The sequence below is a fragment of the Pteronotus mesoamericanus genome, unplaced genomic scaffold, assembly GCF_021234165.1.
Source record: "Pteronotus mesoamericanus isolate MK-2021 breed Mesoamerican mustached bat unplaced genomic scaffold, CSHL_Meso_final scaffold_533, whole genome shotgun sequence".
Classification (NCBI taxonomy): domain Eukaryota; kingdom Metazoa; phylum Chordata; class Mammalia; order Chiroptera; family Mormoopidae; genus Pteronotus; species Pteronotus mesoamericanus.
The window spans coordinates 3,012,495-3,031,886 of NW_026555320.1; the positions used below are offsets into that span (position 1 = coordinate 3,012,495).

At 49.0% G+C, this 19,392-nt stretch overlaps 1 protein-coding gene across 5 annotated transcripts in view; it reads right to left on the reverse strand.

Annotated features, from left to right (window-relative positions):
* Positions 1-19,392, reverse strand: part of KIF9 (kinesin family member 9) — a 39,836-nt gene that overhangs the window by 6,210 nt on the left and 14,234 nt on the right. For 2 of the 5 annotated variants that reach the window (XM_054594759.1, XM_054594758.1), the window contains exons 6-16: positions 17,330-17,413; positions 17,122-17,214; positions 15,666-15,813; positions 15,164-15,228; positions 12,486-12,563; positions 6,793-6,861; positions 5,918-6,022; positions 4,700-4,755; positions 3,860-3,950; positions 3,239-3,372; positions 1,273-1,464 (exon numbers count right to left, since the gene is read on the reverse strand). In XM_054594759.1, the coding sequence (XP_054450734.1) occupies positions 1,273-1,464; positions 3,239-3,372; positions 3,860-3,950; positions 4,700-4,755; positions 5,918-6,022; positions 6,793-6,861; positions 12,486-12,563; positions 15,164-15,228; positions 15,666-15,813; positions 17,122-17,214; positions 17,330-17,413 (1,115 nt within the window). Of the gene's footprint in view, positions 1-1,272; positions 1,465-3,238; positions 3,390-3,858; positions 3,951-4,699; positions 4,771-5,917; positions 6,023-6,792; positions 6,862-12,485; positions 12,564-15,163; positions 15,229-15,599; positions 15,814-17,121; positions 17,215-17,329; positions 17,414-19,392 lie in introns of all 5 variants that reach the window. The other 3 variants (XM_054594756.1, XM_054594760.1, XM_054594757.1) reach the window with 3 other exon arrangements.

A 19,392-nucleotide genomic window follows, 5' to 3' on the forward strand; every position in this document is an offset into this window, starting at 1 on the left:
TGGAGCTTTGAGCAGGAGGCCAGAATTCCTGGGCACCACCTTCCCCAGACGGGAGCTAAACTGTAAGAATCATTCGCTCATCTCTGTGTTACTCAGCATACAAGAGCACATGAGCATTGCAGAAAATGAGGACAAGAAAGAAATGAATGTGTAACATAGAGAAAGCAAAACAAACCACTCACTGTCTATTGGCAACCACACACTGGTGTATCTCCTTCAGGGATTTCTTTGATAGATTTTTAAATGTTTGGGATCATGCGGTATATATAGTTTCACATCTTTTTTTCTCAGAAACATTCTTTCATGCTATTACAATTTCTTTGAGAACTCTAGTTAATGAGATGTAAGATGAAGTGCTGGGGCAGGGGGAAGGGACTTGTCTGCACCTTACTGTGAAATGGATGGGTGGAGGAAAGGAGAGAGAGAGATGAACACATGATGAAATAAATACAGTAACATGTTAATTGTAGAATCAAGGGGGTGTTCACTGTATAGTTCTTTCAACTTCTCTGAAAGTTTGGAAATGTTCACAGGCTAGAAGAAAAAAATTCTTCATGCACATCCTTGTACATTTCAAGGGAGCAGAGCCCTTTCCCTAATGTTGGCTATTAAGGTGTTTTTAAAAAATGGCTTTTTTGCTTTTTAAATTAATGATGTGATGAACTTTTTTTTTTGGCATAAATTTCTGCCCACATCTCTAATTATTTCCTCAGGATATATTCCTAAAAACTTACTTACTTACTCACCAGGGCATAATTGTTGCTAAAGGAAAGGGGTCTAATATCTTGAATTTTTTTTACTTTTTGAGAATGTTACTTATTCCAAAAATATGTAAGTTTAATTATTAAAATAATTGCTATTTGGAGGGTCTAAATGATTCCATGTATAATTGTAATCCACCCCTGACCAGCATGGCTCAGTTGGTTGGGCGTCAACCTGCAAAGTAAAACGTTGCCAGTTTGGTCCTCGGTCAAAGTGCATACAAGAGGCAACAGATCGATGTCTCTCACATCGATGTTTCTCTTCCTCTCTCTCTCTCTCTCCCTTCGCCCCTTTCTAAAATTAATTAATTGATTGATAATTGTGTGTCCTGGATGACTCCTGACATTGGAGCATTTTACATGCACATAGCCACCATGTGTCTTCTTTTCGAGCCATGCTCCTAGTCTTTGCCTATTGTCCTCCTATTTTATCTGTAGGTGCTCTTTACATATTGCGGGTCACATTCTGGTTTTGGATGATTTGGTGCAGGAGCTAGTGTTAAATGGTCACCTGGGTGGGCGTAGCTCATCCTTCGGGGAGTCTGAGGGAAGGGTTTCGATGTTGGAGGTCTCCCGGTCCCGCAAAAGCATCTCTTTCACATCCCCATCCTTGGAGGCTGGGGTCAGCTGTGTCTTGGAAGTGGAAATATCCACATCCCTGCCACTCACAGGGCTGCTGGCACCTTCCTTTCTTGACGAGGAGCTAGAAGGAGAAGGTAGGGAGACCCCAGGGCTCAGTCAAAGGCAGGGAGGTGTCTCCCACACTGATGGGAGTGACCTTTCTCAGCCCTTACACACCAGAAACACCATCATACTCAGCTCCTATCTTGATCACATACCTGGGCCAAAGGACAAAGAGTATGGCCCTAAGCCATGCAGACGGGGAGAAAGAGGAGAGCCTTTTTTTCCCCTTTAAGAGAATAAGGAACCATCCCTTCAGCAGTCTCAGCAAGAAACACCTGGGAAGAGTGGGCCATCTTCAGGTTTGAAAGCACAGGGACCTGGGGGGTGGGCCGCAGGCTGATCTCTGGAGCATCATGGCTGCTCAGGTATTAGTCACACAGGTATCTCTGGGAAGGAGCTGCAGAGCCTCCACCCAGGGTGGATCTGTCTGTGGACCAATGGGAAAGCAGGACAGGTCTGCCTGCTGCTCTGACGAGTCCATGACCTGCTCTCCCTGCGTACATCAGTGTCCACCCCAACCCCCAGGAAAGTGCCGCCTGCCTTCTCCAAGTGATGACGCACGCGCAGGTCCTCCCTCCCAGAGAGGCACATCTGAGCAGGCCTGAACTGACAGGAGGATGCCCCCAGCGCGCTCCATTGTTTCCTCCCCTTCATTTTCTTGCAACAAATGTGTTTGGTTGGGTCGGGGCGGGGGCGGGGGGGGGCGGTGGCACGTGGAGCAAGCATCAATCCACCTATTTTTGCACTGATTACCCAGCAGCAGAGCAGAGAGAGCTAGGGTGTAGCTGCCCTTCCTGGAGGGCAGGAGGAGCCAGGGGCATCAGCAATCCCTGCTACCAGACTCTGCAACTAGTTTGGGCCCCCATTCTCTCACAAGTGGTAACAACAGCAAACAGATTCCTGTGTACTTTCCAGGTGCAAGGACTGCATTCACTCACTTATCCTCACAACAACCCCAATGACTTTGTTGCTATTTATTTTTTTAAATGTTGATTTACTGATTTTAGAGAGAGAGAAACATCAATTTATTGTTCCACTTATTTATGCATTCACTGGTTGATGTGCCCTGACTGGGGATCAAACCCGCAATCTTAGTGTATCAGGACAGTGCTCTGACCAACTGAGCTACTCTGCCAGGCTTATTATTCCCATTTTAGAGATGAGAGACCAAGGCACAGAGAGGCTCTCATGCCTTAAACAAGGGGACCCCTTGAATGAAGAAAGTACAGAGTAAGGAGGTGAACACAGGCATCACCTCCAGAACCTGTGCTCTTGTCCTCCACCACATGGCACAAGCGTGGCTTAATGAGTGGCTCATTAAGTGAACCTTGACCCTCTTCCAACCTTGCACACACAAAGGAGTCTTGCCTGAAAGGTAAATTGGAGTTTTTGGGTGGTGTGAGTAACAGTCAGCAGGGTCACAGAAGGACCCTGTTGGGAGGTGGGGTTTCCACATGAAATACTAGAGGGCTAATGCTGGCCCAGCGTCTCCCTTCAACTCTCCTACCAGCAGCAATGTAACCTGGTAAGTGACTTCCCCTCTCTGAGCCTCGATTTCCTCATCAACAAAATGGAGACATTAACTCCCAACTCATGGGGTTGCTGTGCGGATGAGAGGTGTCCAGCCCTATCCTGGACCCCACAGATGTTACTAGTATTGGCAGCAGTGACATCCACCGTGACCTATAGTTGCTAAGACATTAGGGGGAAGAAGGAGATAGTACCTGGCCCTCTTTTCACCAGCCAAGGAGGACCAGGTGCTAAACAGGCAGAGCAGCAGGAAGGTCACTCACCTGAGCTGCTCTTTCAATGTCTTCCTGGACTTGGATTTCTTCCCGGCTTTGGCAGAGAAAGGGGCAACACCAAGTCCGAAGCCTTGTCCATCAGGCTCACCGACTAGGTGACCGTCAGCATCCACAAGCCCTGCCTGGATAGAGGCCAGCCACAGGGCCAAGGCTTAGATTAAGAGTTTGGGCCCCTTGGGGATCCAAGTGTGTATGGGCCCAAGGCTTAGGTGGGCATTTTTGGCCCACACCAAGATGTGGCAGCTGCTACTGCTGTTAGCTTCAGGCTGTCCCCAACAAATCTGTCTCTGACCACCCCATCAAAGGTTCACTTTCCACATCAACCCCTCTCACTGGTCTGGTGTTTCATTCCATACCCTGAGAATCCTAAGGCATGTTCCCAACCCAACTTCAGGAATTGGTCTTGTTTATTACTACCTTGCCTCCAGTTTGGGAGATCACTTTGAATCATGCATAGTTTACTCTTGCATAGGTCACCCCACACTCACCCTGGTGTTACCTTTATTTGTTCCTAGACTGGCTTTAATGCAGAACCCTTGTGCCTCTGGAAAGGGCTGGGGGTAGAAAAATCTGACATGAATGCTGTCAGCAAGAGGCAACCGTGCTTACCTTCTGGACAGCAGAAATGGCTGCAAAGTCATTCTTGTCTATGAGGGTGTACTTCCGGCGCAAAGTGGCCTCCACTTCCTGTTCTTGTTGGCTTGGGAGAGAGAGTGAGAGAAAACTTAATACCTGGGGCCATGCTAAACACGTACTAGAGTTCGAAGTCATTAGGGTATAACCCCTTGGGAAGGAGCCATGCCTTTACTATGAATCAGAAAAGACAAAAGCAGCTCATTCTATGCCCCTGAATCCCCCGTGTACATAATACCCATTGTCAAGCCCGTAAATCTGCGTGCCCCACTCTGTGCACCAGGCACATCTGCTCTAAGATGACTTTAATGGGACTGGAAGCCTGCATTGGGACCACGCTTCCCCACCTGAGCTCTGTCTCTAGCAGGCCCTTTGGAATCACGTGACCAGCTTCTGTGACACTACCCAGCATGAGCCAATCAGGCTACAGGTATACATGCACCAGAAGAAACCACAAATGCCTCATGAGGGGAGCCGGGGGAGCAGGGATTAATCACGATGTCCTGCTCTGGCCGCACTCAGGGCATCCTGTCCAGTTGAACTCAGGAGACATCCACTAGGGACTGCCTCCTCTCTGAGCAGCTCTTGAATGGAGGGCTGTCCTTCAGGCTTCCCCCAGGGAGAGGAAGGGTGGGAGGATCTGCGAGCTTAGGGGCAAAGACTTTCAGGAACACCAGGGGTCTGGGCACATCCCGAGAACTCTGATCTGGCTCACACAGGAGAGACAGGCGGTGTGCTTGGAGAACACACCCAAACCACAGGAAGTGAAAACAGCAGCCTGAGGGAGGAGTTGGATGGATCGGGAGGGTCCCTTACCTCAGAACCACCCGAAATTGGTTGAACACTTCCCGGATCTGTCTGAGGTTAATTATCTGGAGGGAAGAGAGCAAGGTGGAGGTCAGACCTCGGCACCATGGGATCTAGGCTGTGTCTCTGTTACTAGAGAAGCCAGGACCCCTGGGCTAAGTAAGCCATTGACCACCTGTCTCAAGAACAGGACATCTGCAAACAGCCTTTTAATAAGAGTGGCACTACAAGCCCTTCTCAAGAACAGAAGAACACCTGATTGGTAGTTTTCAAACTAAGTATTTACTGGGGTTATAAAAATCACCTTTTCTAAGTGAAGATCGCTATAAAATCAAAATGATTCTAGTTCCTGAAAATACTGAGGAAAATTTAAATAAAATTTGTTGTCCCCAGCTCTCTCCTGCTTTCACAAGGTTCCGTTAGGAACCTTTCTATGTGGGTTCAGACATGTACACACCTGTGGCTGGAGGAAGGCCATCGGCCTCCCTCTTGGCCCTATAACTCACAAGCATTACCCTTGACCCAGGGTCAGTCTGGGGCTGCCCTTGCTGGGGAGGCAGGGAAAGCCCACCCCAGTTGTCCCACAGCAACAGGACGGAGGTCTGCCCATGCAGCTCCAGGATGAAGGGTTTGCTGGCCTGCACTGTAAAGACACAATGCATCTTTCCCCCTGAGAGCCCTTTCCTGTGTGGCTGTCTTCCTCCTTCACCCACTCCAACATGGGCCTGGGGGTCTTCCTTATAGACAACCAGCATGATCATCGTCCTTTAATGGCCTTATTCCACCCGGCACAGTCAGCCCTGGAGGTGCTACAGCTCAGTTCATCCCAGCTCAGTTGCATTCCCCACTATGTAGGTGAGGCTACCCAAGAACAGAGGGTGGAGCATTTTGCTGAAGTCACTCAGCAAGGAGACAGCTGAGCTGGGATTTGATCCAGGGCAGCCTGGCTCCAGAGCTTACTTGTGTCCCAGTGATGGATTGCGTCCTGTGTGTACAAGGCTGCTAGCCACTCTGGGGTACCCACAGTCTTGTAACCCTGAACATGGAAGCTGAGACCTTGGTAGGCTAAAGGGATTCTAGGGCCAGGGGTCCAGCACCACCCACCCGACACCCACTGTACCCACTCAGTGAGAGGTTCCATGGCCAGCACAGCACATGTTAGGTTGTGCCAGGAATGGGGAGGCCCTGGCTGGTTGGACACAGGGGTCCCGAGGAGAGGCTCCTTACATCGATCTCTTCCAGCGTCCCCTCCAGGTACCTCCGCACCTGGGAGTTGATCTCGGCAATCTGAATTTCATCCATGGGGTCATAGTTCACAAGGGAGCGGTTGGCCTTGGAGGAAGATGAAGAACATGTCCATGAGCTCAAAGCACCTGAGCCCAAGTAGGAGCAGCCGGGGACATTCTGAGAAACACAGTGGGGAGGATGGGCACAGGCCCTGGCCACCGAGCCAGCTCCATTCCCTTCACCATCGGGTTCTGGGGGAGAGGGCCTGACTCACAGGTCAGGTGCTCCAGTCAGCAAGGGACGACTGAGTCAGTGAGAGAAGCAAAGGCTGCCCAGCGTGGGCCTGCTACTCCAAGCAAGGGGGCCCTGCTGGCAGACTCAAAGATGAGGGCCATGGGAGGGAGCTGGCTGCCTCTGCCTTGAGGCTGCTCTGGGCCATGAGCAGCAACCCAGGCAGGCTACTGGAGGGCTCCAACCCCGACGCCTGCATTCATGGCTCCTCAGTGCCCCCCAACCAGCCCCAACTCCCCTGATCTTGACCCATCATGTTGTCTTCCCCTGCACCCTAACCTGCCAGGCCTCTGGCCCCCTGCCCCTTGTCCTGCCTACTGCCTGCCTCTGTTCCCTGACCACCTGATGCCTCTGTCCACCAGGCATCCCTGGCCCCCTCGCCTCTCCTCCCCAAGTCCTTTTTCCTCCTGTCTCACTGCCTATGTGGCCCCCCAACCCATCTGGCCTCTAGCCCATCTGGGTCCCTCTGCCCATCCAGCATCCCTGCCCTGACCCTCTTGCCTCCTCCCCACCTAGTACGTCTGCCCCCTGACCCCAGTCCCTCTAACATTCTAGTCACCCCAGCCCCACCCCCAGCCCCTTACCAGGCTGTCATGGATGGCTAACTCCTGCTTGAGCAGTGCCAGCTCCTTCTCCAGGTTCTTGACCATTCGCTGCCAGGGAAGCATAGTTGGTGGGGGCAGGGAGGACAGTCAGAGCGGCCACCCTGCATTTCCACTTCAAGCCCACAGTTCCCTACCCTCTGCTTGGACACTCTAGCCCTTCCTGGTGGTCCTTCGTGGACTGAGCGCAGCATCTGGACAATTCCCTCCCCACTGGTGACTTTTTCCCAACTGGGGTGAGTTTAGGGCCTGAAGGGCCTCAGCAGTCCCCAGCTTCTGTCTTTTACTTTAGAGGTCGCTAAGAACAGAGTGAGCACCGGCACCCCTACGACCACCTTGAAACCCAACTCCCGGGAGTTCCCGGGATAGTCCCAGTGTAGGAGGGGAATGGTCCCCTCGGGGCAGCCCGCGCCTCCAGGATGCCTTCCATGCGGCCCTACCTTCATCCTGCCCAGTCACTGCTAAAGGCATCCCCGTTCCCACTGATGTTCACATGTGTCACCTCCAATTTTTTGTGCTACAAACAATGCTGTAAGAACATCTTTGTGCTTTGATCTCTGTGTCCATGTAGGTGTCTGTAGGATATCAGTGACCTCTGGGGCCCACATGACCTGCCCCCAATTACCTGTTTCATACTGCTCTCCCCACTCCCACTAGATGAGCACACAACCACCCCTGCCCTGCCAGTTCCCTCCGCCTGGGACATTCCTCTCCCAGGTACTTTCATGGCTCACTCCTTCGCCGCCTCCAAGCTTTTGTTCAAAAGCTGCTAAATTAGGCACACCTCAATTACCCTCACTGCCCCTAAACCCCACACCACTCTTTAAAAATCTTGCTCTATTTTCAAGGCACATGTCTATCTGCAACATACCCTAGAGCACTGCTGTCTAATAGAACTTTCTGTACTAATGGAAATGTTCTGTATCTGCGCCATGAGCCACTTATAGCTATAAGCACTTGGAGTGTGACAAGTGTGACTTAAGAAGTAAATTTTAATTTTTTTTAAATTTTAACTGCTTTTAAGTACCCACATGTGTGTACTGGCTACTGTACTGAACAAGTGAAGCTCAAAACTTACCCATTTTGGCTTTTAAATGTTTTTTAAAGAAAAATTGTATAGCCCTGGCTGGTGTAGCTCAGTGGATTAAGTGCCAGCCTGCAGACTGAAAGGGCAGAGGTTCAATTCCTCGTCAGGGCACATGCCTGGGTTGAGAGCCAGGTCCCCAGTTGGGGATGCGAAAGGCAGCTGATCCATGTTTCTCCCCCTGTCTTTTTCCCTCCCTTCTCCTCTTTCTAAAGGTAAATAAATAAAAATCTTTAAAAATGATAAAGAAAAATTGTATATATTTAAGGTGTGAAACATGGTGTTTTGATATAGATATACATAGTGAAATGATTACTACAGCCAAGCTAATTCACATAACCATCTCCCCACCATGCCACCATTTTTGTGTGTGGTAAGAGTATCTGAGATCTACTTTCTTAGCAAGTTTCCAGTATATGACATAGTATTATTAACTATAGTCACTATGCTGGAAATTAGAGCCCCAAAACTTATAACTAAGAATTTGTACCCTTAGACCAACATCTCCCCATTCCTCTACCCCAGCCAGCAGTCCTGGTAACCACCACTCTCCTTTCTCCTCTATGAATTTGACTTTTTTTAGATCCTATGTACAAACTGGATCAAGCAGTATCTTTCTTACTGTGTCTGGCTTATTTCGCTTAGCATAATGTCCTCCAGGTTCATCCATGTTGTTGTAAATGGCGGGATCTAGAACTGACCTGTTTCTTATGTTTATTGTATCTGTTTCTCCCACCCCCAGCAGACTGTCAACTCTTCAAGGACAGAGATTTGTGTTTTTATTTGAACACTAATGCATCCCAAGTGCTTTAAAAGTGCCTGGCATGTAGAAGCGCTCCATAAACTTTAGGTGAATGGGAAAAAGATACAGTTCCAGAAACAGAATCCCTAAGTCATTTTACACTTGATAGATACTTTCATTAAGAGACACAAGGGACTTTACGATGAGAGCCTTCTCTGTAAAAAACAGGGCTTCGTTTAGTTGTGAAAAAATGGCCACTGGAGGGAGCCCCTGACAGCTGGATCCTCGGACCAAAGCTGTGACCAGTCCACAGCAAGGGGTGGCCAAACCCTAGAGTCCTGGTGGCTCTGTGGCAATTCAGGACATAAAGCTTGACAGTTGAGGCACAGGACCATGGTCCATCCTGGCTCCGACCCCCTGGGCAGCACCAAGATTGTCTCCTTCAGGTGGGCTTCCTATGAGGTGAACAGGAGAGGACTGCTGGCTAGCCCCTACTCATCCCTATCCCTCTCCCAGCTGAAGCGTCCCAGCTCTAGAAAATGCCGCATGCCCCAGGTAGGCAAACTGTGGCTGAACTGTTGGGGGTCTCAGCTGGATGACTGTCCAATGGGGCGCAGAGAGCCAGACTTAGCCCTCTGGGCCAATGAGGTGATGTGGGGAAATGGGCCATCTGCTCCATGGGTCACCGGCCTCCATGTCAGATCCTGAGAGCATGCAAGTTGCTTCTTCTGATGCCTGGCATGTATAGTGGCCTCCACCTGCCCTCTCTGCTGACTGGAGAAAAGGTGTTCAGAAACATCAGGCTAGAGCAACAGACCCCACGGAACATGGTCTCGCAGCACCTCCTGGCTGAGCAACTCCCTTAAAAAAACCAGGAGCATTTTTCTGGGTGGAACTGATACCTTGGAAACAACACAGATTCATATATATTCCCTGATGGCCAGGTGCTTTCATCATGAACGTAATGAGGATAATTCACAGAGTTCTGCTTAAGTCCAGCACCAGGCTGGGAGCAGCTCTCAGCCCGGAAAGTTTCCCTGCTGCCACCGCACTGCAGCCTGCAGGTGCGTTCCCTCTAGGCAGATCAGGGTGCCCCGAGTCTCTCCCTGCTGTCTGCTTGTGCCCGAGGCTCACAGACTTTACACCACCTCACAGACTGAATCGCAGCCTGGCAGAGTGGGAGGCTCGCTGGAGGTCGTCAGTCCAACCTCCCTGGTTCACAGATGAATACTATGACGCTCAGAATCTGAGCAGCTCACCACATGGAGCTCGGGACAGAAGTGGGTCAGGCACCCAGTTCCCTGCTGTACAGCCAGCCCCACCAGCCAAGGAAATTCTTCAGAAGCTATTCCGCTGCCTTGGAAATGTGTGTCAGTACTGAACGTGGTCCTGGGAGCAACCCAGGAATACTGGCCCCAGTCTAGGAAAGGCAGCCACCCAACTAATCTTCCATGTCTCTCTCAAGAACTCATGCAAATAAAGGAAAAAGCTTATCATAAGGATTATAAACACATTCACATTTGATGACATGGAAGTTTGCCTGTCCAGGACCAAAAGTGTAGATTTCAGAACAGAAATTACATTAAAGAGAATGAAAGTCCTCGCTGGCAGGTACAACACCCACCCAGCCAGGTTCGTAGGTAGTAATGTGTCCTGAGCTAAGAGAACACCAAATGAGAAAATAAGAATAAATAAATCAACTTCCAGCTACAGAAAAGGATAGAAATAATGCCATGAAAATTTGACCATCACAAAATACGAATTTAACAGCATGCTACCGTATTGGCATTTTTTTTTAAAAGAAATAAAATATTTCAGCCTTGACTGGTGTGACTCAGTGTCATTCAGCAAAGCAAAAGTTTGCCAGTTTCGATCCCCAATCAGGGCACATGCCTGGGTTGTGGGTTCAGTCCTTGGCTGAGGCACATTCAAGAGGCAACAGACCGATGTTTCTCTTTCACTTTAATGTTTCTCTCCCTTTCTTTCTCCCTCCCTTCCCCTCTCTCTAAAAATAAATAAATAAAATCTTTTTTAAAAAGTAAATAAAACATTGCAGATAAATATGAAGTTCCTGTGTACCCCAGTCCAAGTCCATTTCTCCCTGGCATCCCAGAGGAAACCTCCAGCCTCATTTTCATGTTTTCGCTACCACATGCTCCCCCTACCCCTGCACATATGCATATACAGATGGTACCCCGGTTCAACCTAAGACTTTTTGACTTTATAATGGTGCAAAAGTGATACGTGTTCAGTAGAAACCAGCTAGCTAAACTATGATGTTTGATAAGTTAAATGCATTTTCAACTTACGATATTTTCAACTAATGAGGGGTTTATTAGTACATAACCCCATCATCAGTTGAGGAGCATCTGTATCCATGAATAATAATCAGTATTGCTTTGCATGTTATTATACGTGGTGTAGATGTGAGATGCTACCATTCGGGCCACTTCAGTCCTCACTGGAGATTATCCACGCTCATAGCCCTAGTTGTGGCTCCCTCCCTCCACAACTCATTGAGCTACTCTCCTGTTAAAGGCTGTGATCGTGTTCCTAACTTTTCACCGTTACTATAAGCAGTGTGAGCACTGTCTGCTATAAACATCTTTACACACATACATGGGAATGTCTCTAGACTGTATACATAGAACAGACAGGCAGATCTGTAGAAGTGAGGAGAGTGCTAGACATTTACTGAGCATTTACAACATGACAGCACTGTGCTAAGAGGTTTCCACCCATTATCTTATTCTTCGTAACATCTTTTGAGAGTGTATTCCATTACTCCCCAAGTTCACAAAGGAAGAAACTGAGGCTTAGAAAGAGTATCTTGCTAATGAAGAGGCCAGGGCTCTTCACAACTGAGCCAGTGGTTCTCGAAGTGTGGCCTCAGAACAGGCACAGCAGCAGTACTGGGGAGCTTCTAGAAATGAGAATCCTCGAGCTCTGTCCCAGACTGATGCAATCAGGAACCATGGGGATGCATCCAGGGACCTGTGGCACTACAAGCCCCCAGGGTGATTCTCATGCCTGCCCAAGTCAAAGAACCAGGTCCAAGCTCTGTTCCCACGTCAGCCTCCAAACCGTGGGTCAGTCCTGCAGAGCCACAGGGACTGTCATTTTCCTTCAGGATTTAGAATCTGGAAAGTTTAACTCATTTGTCATGAGCTCAGGGCATGCATAGGCTCTTATCTGCAGTGACTATGATCCCAGAAGCATTTTAAAGGGAAGTCAAATGGTCAGCAAATGTGTCCTTACTTTACTAAAAGTTGCCAGAAATGCTCTCCAAAGTGGTTGTAGCCATTCTACTCTGACCAGAAACAGGCATTCCTGTTTCAGGATGTCTTGCCACCATTTTGCACTGTCAGAAAAGTTCTACTTTTTTGCTAGTCTGGGGGTGAAATTCCACTAAGGTTTTAATTTGCATTTTCCCAATCAATGCTAATGCTGAACATTCTCTCTGGTCAGCTCCGCTCACTGGGAGGGATCCCCAGGCTGGCAGGAAAGAAGTTCTGTAGTGACGCGCCCAGAAGAGTGTGAGACAGTCCACACCAGTTTACCTCTGAAACAGCTTTAAGGAGCTTTCATACAGAAACCTAGGTACTCAACGGCCCTGAAGCCCTACGTGTGAGCTGGACGGAGGCCTGACTAAGCCCTTTCACCTTGGTGGCAGCCCCGAGAATGGTGTCTGGGGACTCTGAAGACTCTGGCCCATCCCAGAATGGAAAGGGACTGACCCAGGATTGCATCTTGGGTTGAGACAGAAAAGGAAGCCAGGCTCGTGTGACCCAGGCTGCAAACCCACACACCTTCTGAACAGTGAGAGCCTGCCCACAAGTCCCTTAGTACCTCAGCATCATACTTTTCGTTGACGGCAGGCTCAGTGGTGACCAACTTCATCCGGCTTGCGAACCGCAGTGAAGACAGCTGAAAATAGATCAGACAGACCTCTACATTTTTGGCCAATTACTTATGAGTAGAGACATTTGCAAAACAGGTAAAAGGAGCCCACTAGCAACAACAAATCTCTGCTTAGAGACATGCTCCAAATTGGACTGCAGAGTCTCCTGGGCCCATGAAGTGATGTCAAGGAGGTCTTGCCTGAGTCCCTCTGGAGGGACAGCAACCCAGGGGTAATTATGGCAGGAGGCCCGCGAGGCAACCACACAGGCAGGGGCTGAGCAAAGAGCCCCGACATTGCCCCACTGCACCCATGTTACCTGAGGGATGGACAGCTGCCTCCCCGGCAGCGGGAGCAGCCCGCGGTGACACAAGGCCAGACTGAGATCACACCCTCATGCCATGCTGGGCTGAGTCAGAGCCCTGAAACAGGGAAACGGACTACGGGGCGGGGGGGGGGGCATATGGGTCACCCAGAAGTGGCCCAAAGGGAGGACTGAAAGGGCTCTTCCTTTGCCAATCTGGTCAGGTCAGAGCTCTGCCACTGACCGACCATGCAACCTCAGGCAGGTCTTGCAACTTCTCTGTAAAGTCGGGGAGCCCTGCCTCACAGGGTCACCGGCAGACTTAGAGCCGAGGATGTGTTCTGTGCTCTGGGCAGATCTGGCCCACAGGGAGCCCGCGGGAAGAACCTCCGCCATCACGGTTGGAGTTGCTTCCGTGGCGGGGGGGGGATCAGACTCCTGCTCTAAGCACAGCAGCAAATGCGGTCCCCGCTCCCTCACTGGGGTTACGCCCTCCACACACATGAAGTGTCAACACATAAAGCAACATGACCCATGACAGAAACCATTTTAAAGTTGTAAAATATTTGGAGAAGAGAATCACTTAGGTTCCACGCCCTCAATATGCCTCTGTCTCAAACCCTGAGACCCCTCCGGCTGCTTCTCGCTACTGTGGGCTCAGTTCTGGGTACAGGTCTTGAGCAGTGTGGGTACAAGCTTCTGGGCATAGCAGGTACCAGGAGAGTTGCTTCCTGTGCAGCGACTGTCTCTGGGGTGGAGATAAAGGGACAGAGGCCTTCTACTGTCTTGAGGGGCATCTTTTTCAACCAGACCACCAGGAGGCCCAGTGTTCACACGGCTCCTCTTGGGGTGCAGCCATGCTCTGTGATGCAATGGGACAGGCAGTTCCTGAAGCCTCCCTCTGGGGGTGCCACCTGCAGAGCAGAAGGCACCCCCACCCATGACCTCCCAAGTCCCAGGACACTTAGCAGAAAGTTTCCCCTGAGAAGCTGGGCGGCCCTGTAGGAATGCATTGCTCTGCAGTGTCCCTGGAAATGACATAAATGGATTATCTGGATGACTGAAGCTTGCCCTAAACATCCACAATTTAAAAGCAGAATGTCTAAGGAAAGCTTTCCAAACCTTATTATGATGGGTGGCCCTTCAGAGGAAAGAGGGAGCCCCGGGCTGGGTACCCCGCTGTGCAGGCTCACCTATGTCACTGTCTCAGCCTGTATTAAGGCCTCTTGTTCTCATACACTTCTCTCCCGTGTCACTTGTATCCCGCTGCTGGGTACATCTCCCTGAGTTACAACTCACTGAGTACCCCGAGCCCTTTCCTACTCAAATCTCGTGACAGCCCCAGCCACCTGCAGAGCAGCCAAGGCCTTGCCCAGGCTACCAGGGCCCATCCAGCCTCGCCCTCCTGAGCCCTACCCTGCAGTGGCCAGGTGTTCCTGGCACAGGCCACAGCTTCAGGTCTACCAACTCTTCTGTCAGGAACGTTGCTCTTTCCCTACCACCAAGCCAGCTCAGGACCTGTCTTCCTCACCGCAGCTTCAGGAAAATTCACCCTTCACGCCCCCCCCGCCCCCGAAGGACTCCTCCATCTGGGCCCCTCACATTCCTTAGGGCCATGGCTGGAAACTCCGAGGCCCAAGGCCACATATGACACATCTCTACCAAGCTGTTCCTCCCAGCCACCACTACTTTGCATGAGGCAGATGCTTAATACCTATCAGCTCATACCAGCCTTATAACCATGGCCTGGAACATTTTTTAAAGATTTTATTTATTTATTTTTAGAGAGAGGGAAAGGGAGGGAGGAGAGAGAAACATCAATGTGTGGTTGCCTTTCAAGCGCCCCAACTGGGGACCTGGCCTGCAACCCAGGCATGTGCCCTGACTAGGAATTGAACCTGTGACCTTTAGGTTCCTAGGCCGATGCTCACTCCACTGAGCCACACCAGCCAGGGCTACTTTCAAGATTTCTAAACATGTGTGATTATGAAGAACAAGGAATCAGCTGTCCTTGATTCCAGCTCACAGGAGCAGCCCCCTCAGAGCTGGCTCTCAGCCGCCTCTCCTTGCCTAGGCCCCCATGCCAAGCCCGCCTCCTGCCTTGCCTCTTCCTCGACACAGCTTCTGCCCCTTGGTACTTGGTATCGGGATCCCGGCTGGACCCCCTCAGCAATTTAGGCTCAGACTCACGCCCTGGGTCCCTCCACTCTTGACAATGTGCGTGGCTAGTGTACCGGCTAAGCCAGCCTGGAGCAGCCTTACCCCGCCCTGGCACCCACCAGGAGGGATTCCAACCTGGTCGCGCTGGCTGTCTTTACGTACCGTCTCTTCTAACTGCGCGGCTTCTCCGTAGATATTTGTCACAAGGACCATATTGCAATTTCCCCCTGCAGAAAGCAGGATACAGAAGGGCCATTAACCTCATGGGATTTCTGCCAAGAGATTCTTTTGAGGCTGGTGGGGGTCTGTTATGAATTGAATGTTTGTACACCTCCAGAATTCTTATGTTAAATTCCTCACTTCCACTACGATGGTATTTGGAGGTGGGGCATTTAGAAGGTAATTAGGTTTAGGTGAGGCCATGAGGATGAGGTGCCAAGATGGGATAGTGCCCTTATAAGACAAGAGAGATCAGAGCTGTCTCTCTTTCTAGACTCCTTCTGTTTTCTTTCTATGCTTAATTCTGCCTTTTCAGGTATGTCTGAGGTCACTGTGCAAAGGCTGCAGTTAAGCCCATGCCACCTGGAAGAAGCAATGCCATTGTCACCAGAAGCAGACACGCCAAGGCCTGTCCCTCCTCCTTGTGCACCAATCACACCCTCACCTAACGAGTCCTTCAGGGCATGGGTGAGCTTGCACTGCCGGAAGGGGATGTGGTCCCGCTTCTGGTCCCCGAGGGCAATGATGGCCTGCTCCAGGAATGACAGCGACTTGTTGATGTAGGTGGCTTCCTTCAGGACTTGGCCCTCGGACTGCAAACCAAAGGTCACTTTTGCTTCAGACCAAGGGGAGAGGCTGCCCCACTGAGAACACTGCCGAGCCTCTTTCCCAGAGACCCAAGGTCTTCTCTCAGTGTCACGGGACTGTATTCCATCTTGGGCTAATAGTGCTAATATTCACAGGAACTGTCATACAAATGCTCGTGAATGCTCCTTATGAATATGGATACTATGTGAATATTCATGTAAATACTCAAGATTCACACTAATGCAAATACACATATGAATATTTGTGCAGATACTTGAACAAATAATCCTGTGAATATTTACACAAATACAAACACACGGATGCACAAAGAATGGTCATGTATTTTTCCACTTGGACATTTTGACATATCTTTTGAAGTTGCACATATTAATTTACAATGTTTGAAATGGGAATTTTAGCCCTGGCTGGTGTGGCTTAGTGGATTGAGCACTGGCCTGTGAACCAAAGGCTCGCTGGTTCAATTCCCAGTCAGGGCGTGTGCCTGGGTTGTGGGCCAGGTCCCCAGTAGAGGGCACGTGAGAGGCAACCACACACTGATGTTTCTCTCCCTCTCTCCCTCTGAGGGGAAGAGAAGCCCTCTGCCTAAAAAATAAATAAATTTAAAAAATTGGAATTTTAATGAGTCCAATTATAATACTCCTCACACATAAAAGTCAAAAAGACTTTAATATACATTACCTTGTTAATTAGCCACAATTCTAAGTTTTAAATAGGGGACAGCTTATTATCCAAACAACAATTTGAGGTTAAAAGATTAATTTTAACTTAAAGCTAAAATTAGAAACCATATCTTACTGCCCTTAGTCTAAAGAACTCTTTCTTTTTTTTTAATTTGTCAATTATGGTTGACATTCAGTATTATTTTATATTAGTTTCAGATGTATGCTCTTGTAAATACTCATGCTAATACACTCACATAAATGTCTATTTGAGATGCAATACTCATACAAATACTCCTGCGAACACTCACACTCATACACAGAGAGATGCTGATCACTAGCCTGGAGCATTTACTGAGCACTCACTGAGTGCCAGGCACATTGCTAAGAATTTAGGGGCCTGATCTCATTTACATTTTACAAAAGTCCTGTCAGGTAGGAACTGCCTCCGCTAATTCTGTCCCTCTGGCTCCTCAACATGCGCCATTGTGCCTAGTTTGGGGCTGTGCTCACGAAGAGAGACAGCCCCAATGAGGCATTGGCCCACGCGCGTGGGCCGCCACGCCACAAACAGGGCCGTTGGTTTGTTGAGAAGGAACCTCCTGCTCCAACCCACCTCCCACACACACTTACCCCAGACTTCCCCAACCTTTCCGAGCCTGCTAGGTCCACCAAGTTAATTTTGGAAGTGATGTACTTTTCATCTGATAAGGTCCGTGAATGGGCCTATGAAACATCCAAACAGAGATTAGACTGAAGCTTCACAGGGAGAAGCTTCTGACTGAGCGGGCCCCATGGAATGGGCCGCCGTGCCCAGGCTGTGCAAAGAGCCCGCACTTACCTCCAGGTAGATGGTGAAAATGCAGTGTGACCTGGACGAGTTTTTGTTCATTGTGTGGGAGGCTATAATCCTGTTGGTTTCTCCCTGAGGTGGAGGGAAAATGTGGACGACATTTTGAAAAATTTAAATAACAAGGCATTTGTGTCATTTTATCTATACTGACAGCTATACAAATGATCTTATGTCATTGCGGTCAGCCAGACCTTCCAGGAAAATCTCATTTATAAACTCGTAGACTGGGAGACAAATTGGAGCCCAGACCCAACCTTACACCCACTGCTAGGGATGTGGGAACGTGCATAGCTTTCTGAAAAGTGAATTGGCAAGGAAAATTAAGTGGCTTCAAAATGTTCATAAATATTGAATCATAATCAACTTACACATCCAACCCATTGGGAATGCTCTATCTGCACAATGGAGTGCTGTGTAGGCAGGAAAATGTTGGCAAATGATTTTTAATAACAGAATCCAAAAAACATAGCAAACTGACTTGGACACCACATTAAAAGGATCATATACCATGACCAAGAGGGATTTACCCTTAGGACACAAGGACGGTTTAATATAAACCAGTCAATCAAGGTGACACATCACATTACCTAAATGAAGGACAAAATTCTATGATGGTACATACAATCTAAGGACGGCAAAAGCACTCACAGAAGAAAGAATAAACAGGTACTGCTACCAGGATGTTCACAATAGCCACTTCTTGGTTGGGGCTTATAGGTCATTTTTTGTTTTTTATACAGGTCTGTGCATCCATTTTATTTTTTACAGTGAACATATACTACTTTTAAAATGTTGGGGGAAAAATAATTTGTACTTCTAATGGGGCAGCAGGCCCTTGCCTCTAATTCATAGGTTGGGCCCTATGACCAGAATACATTTAAAAGGAGGTGTGGGGCAAATCACTGTTCTTAGAGGGAAAAAAAGGGCCCTGAGAAATGCTATGGATAAGACCCAAGGCAGCGATGTCATGGGCCCCTGGAGAGAGTGGAGCACCCAAAGAGGAGGAGGGTCTTGGGTCCCCGTCTGTGGAGCAGGCCTGGCTGGCCCCCATGGCTGCATCTCTACAGCCCTCTCACTGAAACCTGTCCTACAAATGCAGTGACATTCGCAGAAGGGAGTAAGGGGTCACGGTCCCCTCTTTCTGAAGTGCCCTCTTCCCTGTCCTTCTGGTATCTATTAAACAACCTCTGAAAGCCAGAGAAGTGCCCTTTCCTCCATGAAGGGTCCTTTGCTGATGGCCTCCACCCTGGCCCCCATCCATCCAGGAGCCTGTCACCCCGGAAGTGCAGATCCCACTGTGTGTCCTGGCCATCACAGGTTTCTCCCTCTCCCTTCCCCACCGCATAGTGAACTTCTTTGGGCCTCAAAGTTGTCCTTCTACCATCAGAGCTCTGCAAAGATTCAGGCCTAGAAGGCATCAAGGTTTGAGGAATTATTGCTGCTAACAAAATGCCTGCTCCGGTTCTAAAGTGCTCAAGAAATACCAAAAACCATGCTTCTGAACAATATCCGCTGAGCACGTGCAGGGCAGGCTCAAAATGTTCAAAATGCCTGATCTTGACCAGTGCAGCCACCGTGGAAACCAGTATGGAGGTTCCTCCAAAAGTGAAAAATAGATCTACTGTGTGATCCAGCAATTCCACTTCTGGTTATTTAGAAAATAAAAAAGCCATGAGATATAAGGTACAGCAATGGTAACTATAGTTAATAATACAGTATTGCATATTTGAAAGTTGCTAAGAGTAGATTTTAAAAGTTCTCATCACCAGAAAAGAAATCGGAACTATGCGTGGGGACAGATATTAACCAGACTTACTGTGGTTGTCATGCTGTAATGAGCACAAACATCAAATTGTTATGTTGTACACCTAAAATATATAGTGTTATATGTCAGTTATACCTCAACTTAATAAAAAGAAAAGAAAACAATGCCTGATCCCATCCGCTTCTCACAGCAACCTTTTGTGATAAGGTACTATTAGTGTCTCCAGTTTTACAGATGAGCAAATTGGGGCTTGAAGAGATTAATGATTTGCTCAAGAGGAAGTCTT